This window comes from Squalius cephalus, assembly GCF_949319135.1.
Source record: "Squalius cephalus genome assembly, chromosome: 7".
Taxonomy (NCBI): Eukaryota; Metazoa; Chordata; class Actinopteri; order Cypriniformes; family Leuciscidae; genus Squalius; species Squalius cephalus.
Window position 1 is genome coordinate 29656483 of NC_137128.1, and position 17516 is coordinate 29673998.

The 17516-nt window shown below is 36.8% G+C and overlaps 1 protein-coding gene across 1 annotated transcript; it reads left to right on the top strand.

The window, feature by feature from the left end:
• On the top strand, positions 1–9244 carry crispld1b (cysteine-rich secretory protein LCCL domain containing 1b). Its single transcript, XM_079875684.1, has 15 exons — positions 1–178; positions 671–980; positions 3457–3575; positions 3680–3812; positions 4707–4822; positions 4919–5019; positions 5841–6002; positions 6249–6309; positions 6395–6461; positions 6600–6730; positions 6824–6867; positions 6959–7031; positions 7161–7230; positions 8049–8182; positions 8531–9244. The coding sequence occupies exons 2-15, from the start codon at positions 723–725 to the stop codon at positions 8580–8582; spliced, it is 1521 nt and encodes a 506-aa protein (XP_079731810.1). The 5' UTR covers positions 1–178; positions 671–722; the 3' UTR covers positions 8583–9244.
• Positions 9245–17516: the final 8272 nt, after the last annotated feature.

Sequence of the window (17516 nt, forward strand, 5' to 3'; positions counted from 1 at the left end):
AAACATTTGAACGTTCATTATTTAGCCGCACAATGACCCATGATGACTCATTCATAAAGAAACTTGCAAGCAGATCAAAACAGATGGGCTCGTGTATTTGAAATGCAAAAACTGCAGAGAAACATTATTTCAGTAGGTCAACACCGGATCTAAACGTCCACGCGCAGAACCGCATAAGGTAAAATGCTGCTTACTTTCAGTAGCCTATAAAGAACACTTAACATTTTTTCTGCAAAATGTCAAAGGAATTGATGCTACTACAAACTTTATAAGGGTAACTCTAGTAAATATAATAATATTTTTATTTTAAGAGATATAGCATTAGAGTTAGGCTACTCATATATGGCTGAAGATGATATGCAGACTTCAAAGACTTGTGTGGTTGGTTTTAATGCAGGACACGACTGTATGAAATTTTGCATGTGTGTGGCAAAAGGCGTACACAAGTCTTTAACAAGTTGTGAAAATGCTGAAACTGCACTTTTCAGTCAGGCTTGTGAACTGATCTATTGCTGAGCATCCATGCGAACCAATCCACATAATCAAATCTAATTATTATGTCATTCTGTTATACCACATTATGTATAAATTTAATACAAAAATGTATATAAAAATATACATTTATGTGCGTTAAAATGTAGATCTGATTACAATCATTTTGATTTCACAGGCAGAGGACAGATACCACTTTGGATTTTGTAGCTGACAGATGTGAAGGAAACATGAAGTGTGGACATGAAGATTTATTTAGTGGGTTTGTGCTGCTTGTGATTGTCCAAACGGTGGTTTCCATGGTCATTCCCAATGCCACCCACTTAGAAGCCATCCTGGAAAAATACATGGATAAGGATGAGGCGTGGTGGCAATCCAAGCCAAGGGGCAAGAGAGCAATTTCACAAAGTGATATGCAACTAATTCTTGACCTACATAATAAGCTTAGGGGTCAAGTGTACCCCCCGGCCTCAAACATGGAGTACATGGTAAGATCACATGATTCTCCCTCAGTCACAATCCTGCTGAATCATGTTCCTAACCTACACAGATTTATCATGATCCAATATATACTTACTGCAGAAGGACTTACAGAAATTGAGGGTCAGACTTTGTACCTGCTAAATAGTCAATAAAAATAAATTGTCTACTACCATTATCATTTTGTCTAAATAAATGAAAAACAAAACACTAAACTTAAAACAATTGTTTTCAATGGTACAAGTGATTTTAGACATCATTCCATTATAGTGTTGAAAATGTATATTTTAAGATTGCAGTGGTATTAAACTATTAGTGTTTTTACAGATTAACTTTAACTGAGCATTAGATAATGGCAAAATGAATGTACATTTAAATATACATTATCTGCTGATAAATATCAAATATTATTGGCAGATACCAATAAATTGAAAATCTCTCATATCGGCTTATAACTAATATGGTACTAATATATCGTTCATCCCTTCATTAAATCAAACTACCGGAATAAAATTTCAAATGTAGGCTATTTCAAAAACTAGGCTACTGCAAATGTGAAAACCTTCTATAAGTTGTCTTGTGACTTTGAAAAGACTAAAAAGGGGTCATGAGGGGGCTCATAAATTTATCAGATGGTTCTGCCAACCAGTATTGGGTAACCAACCATAACCGCACTTTGAACAAATGCATTCAAACACACTGACTGAACTACAGTCAAGTTTGTGGTCTACAACAAATAGTTCATCAGGTCCATCAGGGAGGCCAAAATGCAGCTTCTCCTTCCCACGTTCTGTGGCTCACCTACTGTATATGGCACTCAGCCAGACCTCTCAATTGCTTTCTGGCCAAAAATGACCTGATACTTCTTAGAACCGTCTATGGTTTGCTGCTGCTGCTGCTGCTTCTTCCCACTGCATTGCAGTTGGCAGCAATGGAGGCAAATATTGACTCGCACTTCAAAGACAGAATAGAATAGAACACTCTAAATGTTCAATATATCATTCATTTCTCTGCACTGCGCATGGATCATTCCATATGACTGACACTTGCAATCAGCTGTAAGAGAACCGTTTCAAAACATTCTTATTCAATTACTTTTGAGTTGATAACATCTGTGGCGCTCTGGGACTCTGAACAATTCAGAGTTAAATCTGTCAAATGCCTCCAGCCTGTATCCCTCAGCAAAGTTGAACAGAATGTGTCTTTGTGTGGGGCGCAGGTAGGGGAGGAGACATTAGCTACCTCCATTCTGTGCAATCCTCTGGGTAATTACTCTGAAAAGGAAGTGGAGGGAGTCACAGAGGATGCATATATCCCTTGGAATGCACCCAGATGGTCGCTGTAACAGCAAATTAGGCATCACAACAAATAAACAATGTCAAGATGGGTCTCAAAGGCCACATAAAATGCTAGCAGGCTTTGCATCTCTATGCTGGTTCTGCTCATATTCAGAAAGCTTGCTAGGCTTTTATGCACCTTAAAGACCGATATTACATTTACAATTATGGTAAACATTTAAGTGCATGTTGACGACAAGACATATTTTATACAGCTCGCATTAACATCATAAACAGCAGGAATGCAATTTAAGTAGCATCTAAGTTAGATTCAAATGAAAAATATTTGATTTATTTATTGTGCAATATAAAAGAATGATCAAGGTGGTTCAGCAATAGCATTTGTTGAGGACTGCTGGAATGGAATGCACCAGCTCTGCACACATGGAACAGATTAGCGCACTGGCAGGGCAGCAAACGACGTATATGTCATTTTAAATGAAACTGCTGTGTATTGAAATAATCAGAGCCCTGTGCAGAAGAGTACTCTGTGTTTTCTTTCATACAAAACAGTTTAAACCTGTAACAATCCTAATGATAGGTTTAATGTCTTTTGTCCCAAGTTAGTGAAACAGAAATGCTTTATGGTTTTTAACTTCAATCCACTTCAGAAACAACCTTTTCTGGTCAGAAACAACCATGCATTGACATGGGCAGGGTACATAGGCAGAAGCAGGTTCAACCATATGCCAAAAATGTTATCAGAACATCTTTCTGAGGTGCTTTTTCTGCAAAAATTACGACAGATTCAGCTGCTGTGTTACCTATATTCACACAGTGTTTGGGATGGGCAGCCGCATTTCACAACAGGTGTGACTCAACCTGTACAGTACATACAGTACAGTACTAATAACCTATGTATTAGTATAAGTTATCACAAAACTGATGGGAGTAGCTCTGGTGGAAAACAGTGACACGTAGCTCATTCGGTCCTGCAAAATACCAAAACCACACATGAAAACACGCAACACAAATTAGATGCGCGCGTATGTTGTACAGTTGTCCAGTACAGTTATATTCACTCGAAAATACCTTCACAGGTCGTCCCTCTTGTAAATTACCAAACTGTTTTGAGCACTCAAATATAGGACAGATAATTATTTTATGTTGCTTTGTGAACGTGGCTTGTGTTTCTACGCTGTTACAGGTGTGGGATAATGAACTAGAAAGGAGTGCTGAGCACTGGGCACACACTTGTCTTTGGGAACATGGACCGTCTCACTTACTGACCCGGATTGGCCAGAACCTGGGAGCTCACTGGGGCAGGTGCTGTATTAAAAATGGATACAAACAATATTGAGGTCACATTGCATCTCATGCAGATCTTATACAGTGCATTAACTGTTATCTTTAAATATGATTTTCTTCAGAGACAGACCCCCGACATTTCATGTCCAAGCCTGGTATGATGAGGTGAGAGATTTCAGTTACCCCTATCCACAAGAGTGTAACCCTCACTGCCCCTACAGATGCTCTGGACCGGTCTGCACGCATTACACACAGGTAAAAACACATTCACGTTAGCAAATCAACAATATCCTCAAAACCCTGGCAGGAAAAATAGTCACCAGTTTACATTTAGTCAATTTTCTTTTCAAATGTATTTTCACAAAGCACCTTTACAGAAACACATGATGTTAACTCTTTCTCTGCCAGCATTGTTACCATTTTATTCTAGCTTCATGCATTCTTTTTTTTAATCAACACTTGAATGTGGGTAGGTTTCATAAAAAAAGCAACATTGGCGCCGACAGCCTTGTGGTTATCGCCGACATAGTGCAACTGCGCCTCCCGCGACCCAAGTTCGATTCCCAGCTCGAGGTCCTTTCTCTACCCCTCGCTTTCCTGTTAAAATCACTACTGTCCTATCCAATAAAGGCACAAAAAGGCCAAAAACATAACTTTAAAAAAAGCAACATTTTGAACAAAAAGGGATTCATCTGGATCAGATTCAGAACAATGATTAAAATATAGTAGATTGAGTCCATCAAACCCTTGCACAGTCTATAACTCGTCCTGCGTCGACATTTCATTCAGTAACATTAGGCAGTTTTGGTTTATATGCTGTTTAATGTTTGATGGCCTGTGTAAGCAATGCTTCTATTGCTTGTTTCTGATTCTTCTTCGCTGTGTTTTGATCGTACCGTATAAAAGTTAAAACATGGATTGCCGGAAATTTCAGTCAATAGCAGGGAAGCGTTGTGTCATAAATGACGGAAAATTCTCTCAATGGCGGGGAAAGTTAATGTTTATAATATCTTAATATCTTCATGCCTTATAGTCGTATTTAGCAGATTAGAGCTGGGTGATAATATAGTTGACATTTTGTGACAATACAAGCAATCAAGCAGGTGAGATATGCAATGTAGTAAATGTTATATTATGATTTGTTCACAGTTGGTTTGGGCCACAAGCAGCAAAATTGGCTGTGCCATCAATGTGTGCTACAACATGAATGTATGGGGGATGATCTGGACCAAAGCCGTGTATCTGGTCTGCAATTACTCTCCCCCGTATGAACGTTCATCTTTTTTTTTTTCATTTGCAATATGACATAGTTCTAATAAAGCACTATTATTAGCTTTTGCTTTGTGCCATCCTTTTCTCAGAGGAAACTGGTGGGGACATGCACCATACAAGCACGGGACCCCTTGCTCTGCTTGCCCACCCAGCTATGGCGGCGGTTGCAGAAACAACCTCTGCTATAAAGGTACTAAACGGACTATATTATTCAATTGATGTTTAATGTTCCTTTTTTTTGTTACGTATTTAAACATAGTAACGTAATGTGTTAATTTAGCGTGCTTAAAAAACAATGAAAAGAAAGAAAAATAAACAAGTTTCAATTCAATGTCAATTAATTATCTTGAATTATATTGGCAGCAAATTGATATGTGATTAATTGCGATCAATTTGATTCATTATCATGACGTACAGTAATGGCTGAAAGAGATGTCTGGACGGGTTAAAATGAAAAATTAGGAAAACATTTTTTTTATATTTTAAATATGAGGGAAGAATAAAACACTAAACTTGGTTAAGGTATTTATCTGATAAAATTATTTGGCAAAAAAGGCAAACTACAGCTACGGTTTTTATTTTACTATGCAAAACAAAAGGCATAGAAAAACAAAAAGCTCTCAGGAAAAAAACATACATTTACTACAACATAATCAACTATTATTTTGACGGTTCTCTCCCTAATTTCTTTGTATGACAGCCTGGCCAAAAATGATGTTTGCACAATTTGGCATGTTTCATTGCGTTATCACAAATAAAACAATTGACGCAAAGCACAACTATGCAATATGCTTACAAAATCTTTAACACGTTTTTTGAATAATACTTCAATAATAATAGGTCAATTTTCCTAGGCCAGACATCACTTTTGGCCAGTTAATTTGATTAAAACATTGTAAACTATTTCCATCCCTAAACTAGTTATGAAAACAATATTTAGCTAACATTTGTGAAGGCTGTAAGTCTTAAATCATTTAAAAAAAAAAAGTAATTAAATTGTGCTCTCTTCAGATGATGGCAGTCATTATCATTACACCCCTGAGGCAGAGGAAAATAACTATATCGAACCAGAGCCAGTCCGAAGCCACGACATTCACTACAGGGATGAGACCACGACTCCGTCTCCCAATGAGAACATTGAGAGGAATGAAGTCATCAGTACTTCCCAGATGTGTAAGCTACTTTAAGCTCATTGGTTGACTTAAGATATTCAAAAGTGGGCGGGGCTGTAATGTCTTTGCTGGGTGACATCAGAAGGTATGTATGTTTCTATGTACATTCTCTTGGGGTATGTTTACAAGCAGTGTAATATTGAAGAAAGAGAATCGTATTCCCCTAATTTAGCACATGAAAACCCATTACTTAAAGGTTAACCAGAAAATACATAACACATCTTTGTTTGTATATATTTTTCTGCAGCTCAGCAAGTAGCATGTGATACTAGATTACGTGATCAGTGCAAAGGAACTACTTGTAACAGGTATAATTCACACATCAGTTACTAAACAGTGTGGTTGGGTCATGCTACTATGAATTATTTTCATGACTGGTCAATCTTTAATCAGGTACGAGTGCCCGCCAGGCTGTTTGTACAACTATGGAAAAGTATTTGGATCAGGTCATTATGACATGGTAGGTGAATACATTTGCTTTGTATCACAAGTTTTCAAGTTGATTTTTCCAGTTACACATTTATATACTGTATCAGCTCTGTATTTATATATTGTGGTCAGCTCAGGGTCTCTCTTATTAATGTTGCTGTTTTTCCAGCAATCCAGTATCTGTGGCAGCGGCTTGCATGCTGGAATAATAGATGATGATGGAGGCTGGCTGGATGTCACAAGGGTGGGCAGAAGGCAACGATTCTCAAAGTCCTTCAAAAACGGAGTTCAGACTCTGGCGTAAGTCATAGAACCCACATGCTTGTTTCACGCTGCTGGATGTAGGTTCAACATTGTTCTCACAATTTTTTTCCAATTAATGTCATTCCACAGGAAAAATCAGAGTGCCAATGCCTTCACCGTATCAAATGTCCCAGGTCAGTGCACGGATGATCATTCATAATGAGATAAAGTTGCTAGAGTTTCAGAAAAGAAATTTAAAAAAAACAATTATGTTGTGACTTCCAGTGAAAGCAGTTAATTGTGAAACTACGGTGGCACAATTCTGCCCTTTCAAGAAACCAGTTAAGCACTGTCCCAGGTGAATTTACTTTATAATAAAAAATATTATTGACCGATTACACAAGATACCATGTAGTAAATTTGAAAAAGCATTTTGTCGTTAATAACGCAACAGCTAACAAGATGTTTTTTAATTTTTTTTTTTCAGGTTGTATTGTCCTCGTAATTGCTTGTATGGCAGCTATGCCCGAGTTATCGGAACCCGCTATTATTCAGATGTAAGTCTTCATGCCCATTTTCACACAGAACATGTTTTTGCATTCCATCGCACTGCTTTTCCATTGTTTTTCTATGTACACATGCACTAGATGGACATCTTTGATTATAGCTCTCATATCTGTTCTCATAACACATGGCATCTAGGGACACTGTGTTAGAAATGAAAAAAATAACACAATGTCCCTAGATGCTGCTTTTAGGGCCTAGGCATTGTGTTTTTAAGCACAAAAATGATGTTATGTGAACAATTTTGATTCTGTGTTTTCTACAACTATCTGCCCTGCTATAAATATTAAGAAGTCACTGCTATCTTCTAATTACATAAGAACACCATTATATCATTGAAAAAAACATATGATATATCTTTTTTAATATCTCAGTTGTTTCTCCTAGCCTGCAATGTTGAAATGGAGAGCAAATACAGACTTTTACCAACATTTTCTGCTTCTCAGATTCTACTTCTGAGAAACAAACCATAGCAATCTCACAAGTTTGCTTTCAAACTTCTCAGATTTGCTCTGACACCACAACTTAATTTAACTAAAACTATCCACATTATTTGTTATAGCTGTATACCAATATTATATGTAAAAAAAAAATGTCTCAGTTGTGTCTACTTTTATTTCCATTAAGGAATTTTGAAAGTTGATACTTAAACATAATTGATTACTCGCATAAGTCTTCTGAGCTATAAAAGAACGATGTCTGAGCAATGAAATGTTCCTCTGGGTCGCTATATAGCGGCTATTAAGTCACTGTTTTGTTACAACTGCAGTAGAAAATGAGCCATATTTCCTCTTTCTGTCCCACTGAGCAGAATTCCAGTATATGCAGGGCAGCTATCCACGCAGGGGTGATTCGAAGCGACTCGGGAGGTTATCTGGACGTAATGCCTGTAGACAAAAGGAGGCAGTACAAGGGCTCCTACCAGAATGGCATCACCTCAGAGAGGTACTGAGTGTGTTGAGTCAGCTTTTGAGCTACTACTTCTGTGTAGATGGTCTTTCCTTCTTGGCTTCTGGTCTTCAGACTAATTATCTAATATCCCTGTATATGAGCTTGGTTGGATAATGTAATCATGTTATGGGTGGCTGAACCGTAATGTTATAAACTCTGCATTTCTGCAAAATAAAACCAGACCACCAACACAGCCTGGTTTTATTTTGCTTCATTACATAGCATGTTGAGGGTATCATGAGTATCTGAAGAAGTGATTAATGAATCATACTAGCATATAAACCATATATATTTCTATCCTGCTGGATCTGGATTAATATTGGCCATTATTCTTCCATTTAGCCTACAGAATCCCTCAGGAGGCAAAGCATTCAGAGTGTTTGCGGTCATTTGAAACCATCCTCCAAGGACGGATGCAAAGAAATAGAGCTCTTGGTAATGTAACAGCCGGTAATTACCGTGCATTTGGTTTGCTGGTCTTGCTGGGCTGGATTTAAGGCCAGGGCTGTCACGAAAAATATTTCCTCAACAGGAAAAAAAGACATTGACTTTGACACCATCTGGTCCTGAGAAAACTGAGTCTCCATGATTTTGGTCTGCATGTAAATGTCATGTATATACGAGTTGTAAATACAGTTTTTATTCATTGCATTCATTCTTGTATGTTTTAGGTATATGTTGTTATTTTAAGCACATAAAGATATTAAGCATTCCTTAAAGTAACAAAATAGGCAATTGTGCATGCGAACACAACAGTGTTAATCTCTGAACATGTCAAATGTGTAGAAAAGGCCATATAATATTACAGTTTATATTTTTGTAAACATATTTTTTTAATCAGTGTTCAAAAGCTGCTCATTGGTGTATTGCGCTTTACAGTATATTATGCTGCGTATGTTCAGAATTTGATACTGTAACAACCTGGCAGGCCAGGAAATCATTATTGCTTTATAAGAATTTGAAAAATGTACCACAAAAGGAGCAATATGGAAAAGAAGAGACTTTTTTTGTGTTATTTATTATCATGCAATCTAAAATAAAGATATTTAGACTCATAATTCTTCTGTTGCAAATATTACTATAATATCCTATTATGACTTTGACTGTGAACATTTTGAGTACATCTTATTGCGGAGAAAGTACATTGAAATATTTCACAATGGTCCCATCACAATGTCCAGTTTTGATGTATTATGTATTTGAATTTCTGTGATTGTTGGCTGAACACAGCTGTGAGGTTACTTCAAATTCAAGACTCTGAAAAGCACAGACGGAGCCTCTGCACCTTGAAGAATGAAAACCCAACGTGCCTCATGTGAAAATACTCAACTTCTGCTGGCAGTGCACCGGCACCACAGACAAAGAAGGACATTGTGTGTATGCTGGTGTGTGTGATGGTTTTAATCTCACTTCCTGGAGTGCATTTCCTCCATGTCAGGCACAGATGTGGTTGAGTGGTAGTAGCAGGCTCTCTGTCACTCACCTTGACCTCTCTCATTTCCTGTCTGACCTCTCAGGCTCTCTCGAGATCGTTGCCTCCAGGCTTAGAACCCTAGTTTATCACAAAATCACAAGTATGTTCCTGCCTTGTTCATATAGAGGTGCACTCATTATATTTCTCCTTATTAAAAAGTTTTACTCAAGAAGAAATGAGCAGTACACTACCATTCAAAAGTTTGGGGGCCGTAATATTTTCTTTTAGGAAATGGATGCTTTTATTCAGCAAGGAAGCATTAAACTGGTTAAACAAAAGTGACAGTAAAGACATCTATAATGTTATAAAAGATGTCTGTTTCAAATATATGCTGTTCTTTTGAACTTTCTTTTCATCAAAGAATCCTGGAAAAATGGTTTATATATATATATATATATATATATATATATATATATATATATATATATATATATATATATATATATATAAGCAGCACAACTGTTTTCCACATTGATAATAAGAAGAAATGTTTCTTGAGCACCGAATCAACAAATTAGAATGATTTCTAAAGGATCATGTGACACTGAAGATTTGGAGTAATGGATGTTAAAAATTCAGCTTTACCATAACATGAATATATTACATTTTAAAAAACAGTAAAAAAAAAACAACAACTTTATTTTAAATTGTCATAATATATTTTAAAATATTACTGTTTTTATTGTATTTTGGATCAAATAAATGCAGTCTTAGTGAACATAAGATACTTCTTTAAAAATCTTACTGACCCCAGTAATGTGTGTTATGAAAAATGATGTACATTCATTATGAGAATAAGACTTAAAAAGCTGTTTTATTTTACATAGAGCAGGTCACCACATTGATGGTGTCCATGTTGAAATCACATGACCAGCAAAACACTACTCTTTTCATCTCAGTAATCGTTATTGGAGACTTCTGATGGTAGAATAAAGTCATGATGACTGATCTATCTACAAAAGCATTTGTAACAGAAAACATAAAAAACAAGATCCGTAATCTTTGTGAGGTCACAAATGTTAACTATAGCATACATCTTGCTTATATTTATCAGCTTTTGCAAAACAATTTGCTATAGAAGTTACACATTGCAGTAGTTATCCATCTTTTGTCAACCCACACTTTGAAGCAAGCTTTCTAAACCACAGGTGTCAAACTCAGTTCCTGGAGGGCCACAGCCCTATACAGTTTTGTTCCAACCCTGCTTCAACACACACACACACACACCTGCAGTTTTCAAATTAGCCTGAAGGACTTGATTAGCTGATCAGGTGTGTTTAATTAGGGTTGAAGCTAAACTCTGCAGGGCTGTGGCCCTCCAGGAACTGAGTTTGACACCCCTGTTCTAAACAATAGTCACCAGTAGGGATGGGACGAAATATCGTTTGACGAAATATCGCGATACAAAACGTGACGAAACGCATCGAGGTCGAAAAAAATGGATCGCGAAATAAAGATAGATGGCACTGCTGCATGATTTGCGTAGTATATTCATTTAGTGTATTATATGTGTGTTTATGTATATGGGCAGACATACAGTCTATGGTGGCAGGCTGGCAGCACCATCTGCTGATCAAGCAGGGTAAAACTAAAGGCCATTGCACACTGAGTCCGAAATTTTCGTATGCGTTTTTTCGTGTTCGTCAGCCTTAAAATTCGTCACGCACAGAAACCTTGCACACTGAGTCCGATGCGTATTTATTAAACCTTTGCGGAAAAAAACGCAAAAAATACAAAAAGATTCGTCAAGCAGTGAGGATGAATTTGTTGCACTCTTTCTTCTTAAAAAGAAAAAAAGAAAGGAAATATTGGGTCCATCCAATCCTGAGATTGCGCCGAGAGGAAGGAGAGTTTCACCTCCTTATCAAGGAGTTGCGAAATTATTCCGAGCGATTCAAAATTTACCTCAGAATGTCAGTGGAACAGTTTGATGCTTTGCTAGCGATACTGGAGCCACATATTAAAAAGAAGACCACCAACTTCCGTGAACCAGTCGATCCTGAACAGGCAGTATGTCTATGGACGGACACGCACACACATACACACACGCGCGCGCGGCCGGCAGAAGCGCTGGGCAGACAGAACAGCTGTACAGGTTATATTTTATTCAGTGTCTTTGTAATCCGCATTTTGTTTTTCATACAGTACTGCGAGACGAAGTGTATCAACTTGTCAGACGTCATTCTGGATTTTGTCGTTCGCTTGTACGGTGGCTCTGAATTTTCAAAAAACCTCTCAAAACACGTCTGTGGATGCGAAAAACGCAGAAAACCGAACCCAATCCGAATTATTTTTTTACGGACGAAAGTTTCGTAGGTCAGTGTGCAAGCGTGATTGACATAACGTGAGGTCGAATTTTTTTTTTAACGTGCGAAAATTTCAAATGCGAATTTCGGACTCAGTGTGCAATGGCCTTAAGACTGTGTGTAAGCTATGCCATGCTGTCATTCCGTACACCACATCCAACACATCAAACATGAACCACCACCTTCAACGTCACCATAATAAGTTGTTGTTATACAGTAAAAAAAAATTATTTTTTGATATCGTATCGTGACGTATCGTATCGTGACCCTGGCATATCGAGGTGCATCGTATCGTGAGTTTAAGTGTATCGTCCCATCCCTAGTCACCAGCCTGTTGACAGTTACCTGGAGATGAAAGCTGTGTTGTGGAGGAACCAGAGCAGATCTGTATGATGGTATCCAGAGAGAAGAGGCATGCATCAGAGCTCTGTCAAAATTCACAGGCCAGTGTGGCAGAAGCTGGAGCTGAACGGGATAAGGACATGTCTGTACTCAAGACACAGAAGATGGCACTCCAATCAGAGAACTGATTCTGCACACACAGTGCTGCAAATACAAAAACACAATGGGATTGTTCCTGGAGGTTTTTTTTCTACATATTTGTTTCACATTGACAATCTAAGTCTTCCAAGTGTCAACCCCAGCAAACACATGCCTATATATCCTCAAGATATGTTGTGGACCTTTGAACGTGGGCAGTGAGTGTGAAGCAACACAGGTTTCACATGCTCATGTGTTCTTGGATTAGATCCAAGGTCTGAAAACAGTGTGACTTTATATTTTATATTTGCACCCAACAGACTATTGGCTGGATGCATATAAACTGCAATGAAAAATCTTTGTGGTTCATATTGCGGTCAAAATAAATAATGATCAGTATGCCACCAAACACTATGAGCATACCCTGTTTTTTCCTAATAATGTGGTTCACTGCCATGAATTTAAGAATTATGATTTATCTTAAGCATTTATTAGACTGAGAAAGACCATTAACTAAATTATATTCATGATTACGGTCTAGATCAGGGGTTTTCAAAGGGGTCTGGGGCCACACAGGGGTGCTAGGGGGTCTACGGAAAATTTGAGAGAATTTTTGAGAGAAATTTGAGAGTTCAAAATGTATTTTTAGGATGGCCAAATTCACCATGTTAACTTAAAATATGAAATACACATGTGTAATGCAGTACTTTCTTTATTTGTAACATCTGATAGTCAAGTTAATTAATATCAAACCCTTAAATGCATGAATGTTTCGTCAATTATTATTACATATTCGGGTCTTTAGTGACCCGGATTTATATCTAACACGGAAGGATCTCTACCTGTCGCGATAATATAAAACTCTCCTGATATTAGAGTAACAATTACAGAAGAATCAAATAAAGCATATTTTGTTATCTTTTGGAGCTTGGAAGGGTTCAGTTTGAGCAGAATCCTCATCAGAGTTTATTTCCTAGAACATTCAGCATCTGGCTCATATTTGCAATCTCGAACTCAAAACTATAATTTTCAACCTCTTCAAAATCAATATTTTGATCGCTGACTGCTTCTCCACCAGATCCATCACCTGACAGTGACACTAATATTTGATTGCGTTCAGTACTTGCTCTGCAATAATTGGCTGAGCCATTTCAAGTTTTGCTGATGATACTTCCTATTCTTTTGTTTTCTGCCTGCGGTAACTATGAGTGAAACGTCACTTCATCGTTGTGTATCAGACATTGCCACATTGTGGAATAAAGGTGATTGGCACTTATTCAGTCATCAAAGATTCAATTATTGTTGGCAGAAAAAATATACATTGTTTTTTGTTGTTGTTTTTTTTTTTTTTTTTTTTTTTTTTACATTGTTTATAATTAATTAATTGAGGAATACTAAGAAGGTTGATTTCTAACGTTAAAAAATGAATGAGGAGGAGGGTGGTGAATGACGTCCCGGGTCACTAAAGACCCGATGTGTGCGTGTAAAGGTAAAAAATTTAATGTAAATAAAATTTAACAGTTTAATTCAATTAATTCTAAATATTAGACAGAAATCATGAGATTATTCAAGATTATTTTATTCTATTGACAGACCTAGTTTTTAACATTATGAAATATATATATATATATATATATATATAATATATTATATATATATATATATAAATAAATATATAGGCTTTTGTAAAAAAGCACTAAAAAAAGAAATGTTACATTGAATTTTTAAGCAATATTATTTAGTAATAATATAGTTTTAGAATTAACATGTTGTCTTTATAATATCAAACAATATTTATAATATCAGTTAAATGTGTCTTTATACATAAAAAAATATATAATTGCCTTTATATTTTAGGAGAGTGAGCATCTGCTGACAACCTACCGAACAGTAGGCTACCAAAACTGTTTATTGCACAACATGTAATTTCAATGGTTTCATGCTCTCAGCAGCCAATAAATCACAGCGGAAAACACATTGTGGGTTTCACAAACCACATTAATCCAAGCCTGGGTCAAATATTCTGTTACCTTGTGTAATTGTGTTTATAGTTTTCAAAGATGAGGAGGACATGTCACGCAGCCTGCCCTTGCTGCCCATCATATAGCCTTTAGATTTGATGGGCATTTTCCTATGCATGACTATATGCATATAGCTGCATTTCATTATTCGTATTTACCGTTGGATTTTCCCTGCTACACACACAGTCCTTTCAGAACAAACCTGTGACCCACCATTCGAGAGCCAGTGGTCCAGAGAGAGGTGACCACAGCATTGAATAGTGAGAGTGAGGATGTCTATTTGTGACCAATCCATTTTTGATATCCACAGCCTGCTCACTGTAAGCCAGTTTCTAGAAATGCCTCACACATTCATATGAATTCCTCAGAAGCCACTCTGTTGAGTGGACGTATATGATGTGTATGCGGTCGACAATAAGTACCTTCACATAAGAGCTTGCAGAGGCCGTGTGCGAGCTCACCACCACAGCAGATTTTAATGAGTATTATTCTAACATACTTACAGCAGGAACTTGGTGATGAGGGTGCTTTTCTTTGCATTGCTGGTTTGTATAATAATAATGGAATATTTTTAACAGTGCTTATATACATAAATATCCAGCTCCTAACCCACAGAAGTGTCATATCTGGTTCCAGATGTTTTCATTCTATACATGTAAGTGTATTTCTGAAAATAAGACATTGTGCATGGGCTTGCATGGGACAGAATTACAGGAAAACTGTTGTAACTTGATCTGAGAAACGTTATGATTCCAAAATGTTGGTTGCAGATGTTGATGCCCTTTCTGATGGGTGGAAAGTGTGGGTCATTTTGATTACATATAGTTTCTATACACAAAGAGGGAATTATTCTGAAAATCTTTCAAACTGAGGCCACACCATTTGCTGATATGCTGAAATATTATTCACCTTAGAGGATTGTGTGTGTGTGTGTTTTTCACCCACACACTCATCTTATGCCAACCCTCCCGTTTCTCACTACCCTAAATCTTTTGCGTTTCCCCCTCCCGGTTGCGATATTGGCTGTGTTCTAAGATGTATTTGTCAAGATCCCACACACACTGAGGTTGTGCCAGTGTGGTGGTTGTGCAAGTTTTCCCTATGTTCACACAGCAGTAGTAAAGCAAAGAGCTTTCTGCCCACTCCCTGTACCCCCACTGTATGTCCTCGAAGAACCTGAGGAAAATTTTCCGCCATGGCTAAAATAGGCATGCTAACGTTTGGCACGAGCCATTGGTGCCCTCCTGTCGCTGACCTGAGCACACAACCGAGCCTATATTTTGATCTTAATATTTATGAATTTCATTAAATTGTATATTTTGCTTCATTAGGAGCACACACCATCTCTTGAAATCACGACAGAGGGTTCGTTTTTGTCAGCTTGTGTGAAGCCAACCGAAAGAGAGTGGTTTGTTTGGGTTGGATGCCTCAGTGGGTCATTTTGATGAGAATGTCCTGAATTAATTCAGGCACTGATTATGTGTTGTTTCATTCATCAATATTCTTACATTTATCAGCATACAAACATTGATGATCTGCTGCTTTAAATGAATTAAATCTCAACTTTGTTTCTTGTGACTCTGACTTTACAATGTGACTTTAGCCTAAATCTCAAATTTATAACTTTATATCTCATAATTGTGACTTTATGTGATGTTATATCTCACAATTCTGAATTTAAATCCAATAAGTACGACTTTATATCTCACAATTATGACTTTATCTCACAATTGTGACTTTATATCATATAATTATGACTTTATACCTCACAATTATGACTTTATATATCAAAAATTGTGATTATATCACAATTATGAATGTATATCTCACAATTGTGACTTTATATCTCACAATTATGACTTTATCATAATTGTGACTTTATCTCACAATTGTGACTTTATATCCAACAACATGAGTATATATTACATATATGTGACTTTATAACTCACAATGTAATGTTACATCTCACAATTCTGCATTTTGATGAACAATTATGACTTTATATCTCATTTAATTATGGCTTTATATATCACAATTGTGACTTTATCTCATATAATTATAGCTTTTTATCTCACAATTGACTGTATATCTCATAAATTATGATGTATACATCACAATTATGAATTTATATCCACAATGTGTCTTTCTTTCTCATTTTAAACTTATCACAGTAAAAAATTTTCTTTTACTTTGAGGCAGAAACAGACATCCACTATATCCTTTACGAAACTATCCTAAAGTCAAACTGCTTATAACATTACTGGCACACAGGTTTCTCATGTATTGAATTAGTGAGGTCCTAAACCACTGGCAAAACATTACAGATTTTGTATGCAAGGGAGCATTTCAAACCACACTATCAATTATTCTACAGCAGAAGATTTACTAACCATTTCAGAAAACAAACTTTTTGCTGTGGATGTGTTGCTCTGTCTTCAAATATATGCCCTGTGACTGAATGCTGACTGTGCAATACTTACATAAGTGCACTGTGCAGTGTGTACACATGCGATGACATGATTTCATCCAAGTCGTGGTGTTTATATGGGTGCTGGGGTTTCTTTCGCCAAGGGTAAACAGCGAGAGGTGCTGCTTATAGAACTGGTCTGCTTAATGATACGGTCAGGAGAGGTGCTAATCCTCACTCTCCACGTCATCTCTGACCTTTTTTCTGTTTGGAGGAGGTATTTGATTTCACCTTTTTTTTTTCTCACGTTCACACATAAACCATTGTGGACAGTGGGTGAGTGTAAAATAGTAGCTTTGTTTTTATCTGATGGAGGTGAAGCAGTCAAGGCATCAAAGCATGGCACACAACCAACAGGAACGCCAATAAAAATCAGTAGATACAAAATTATTGTATCTTCTGATCTGTTCCTCTTAGAGTAGGCTATAAGACAACATACTAAGTGCATTATTCCAGTCCAGTCTTCATATTTAAATTGATGTAAATGCATGCTTTATGCATTCTCAGTTAATATAACCTGAAATTATTTATTTTGTATTAAGCTGAGTAGGCTAATTAGGTCAGGATAGCTACCTGAACA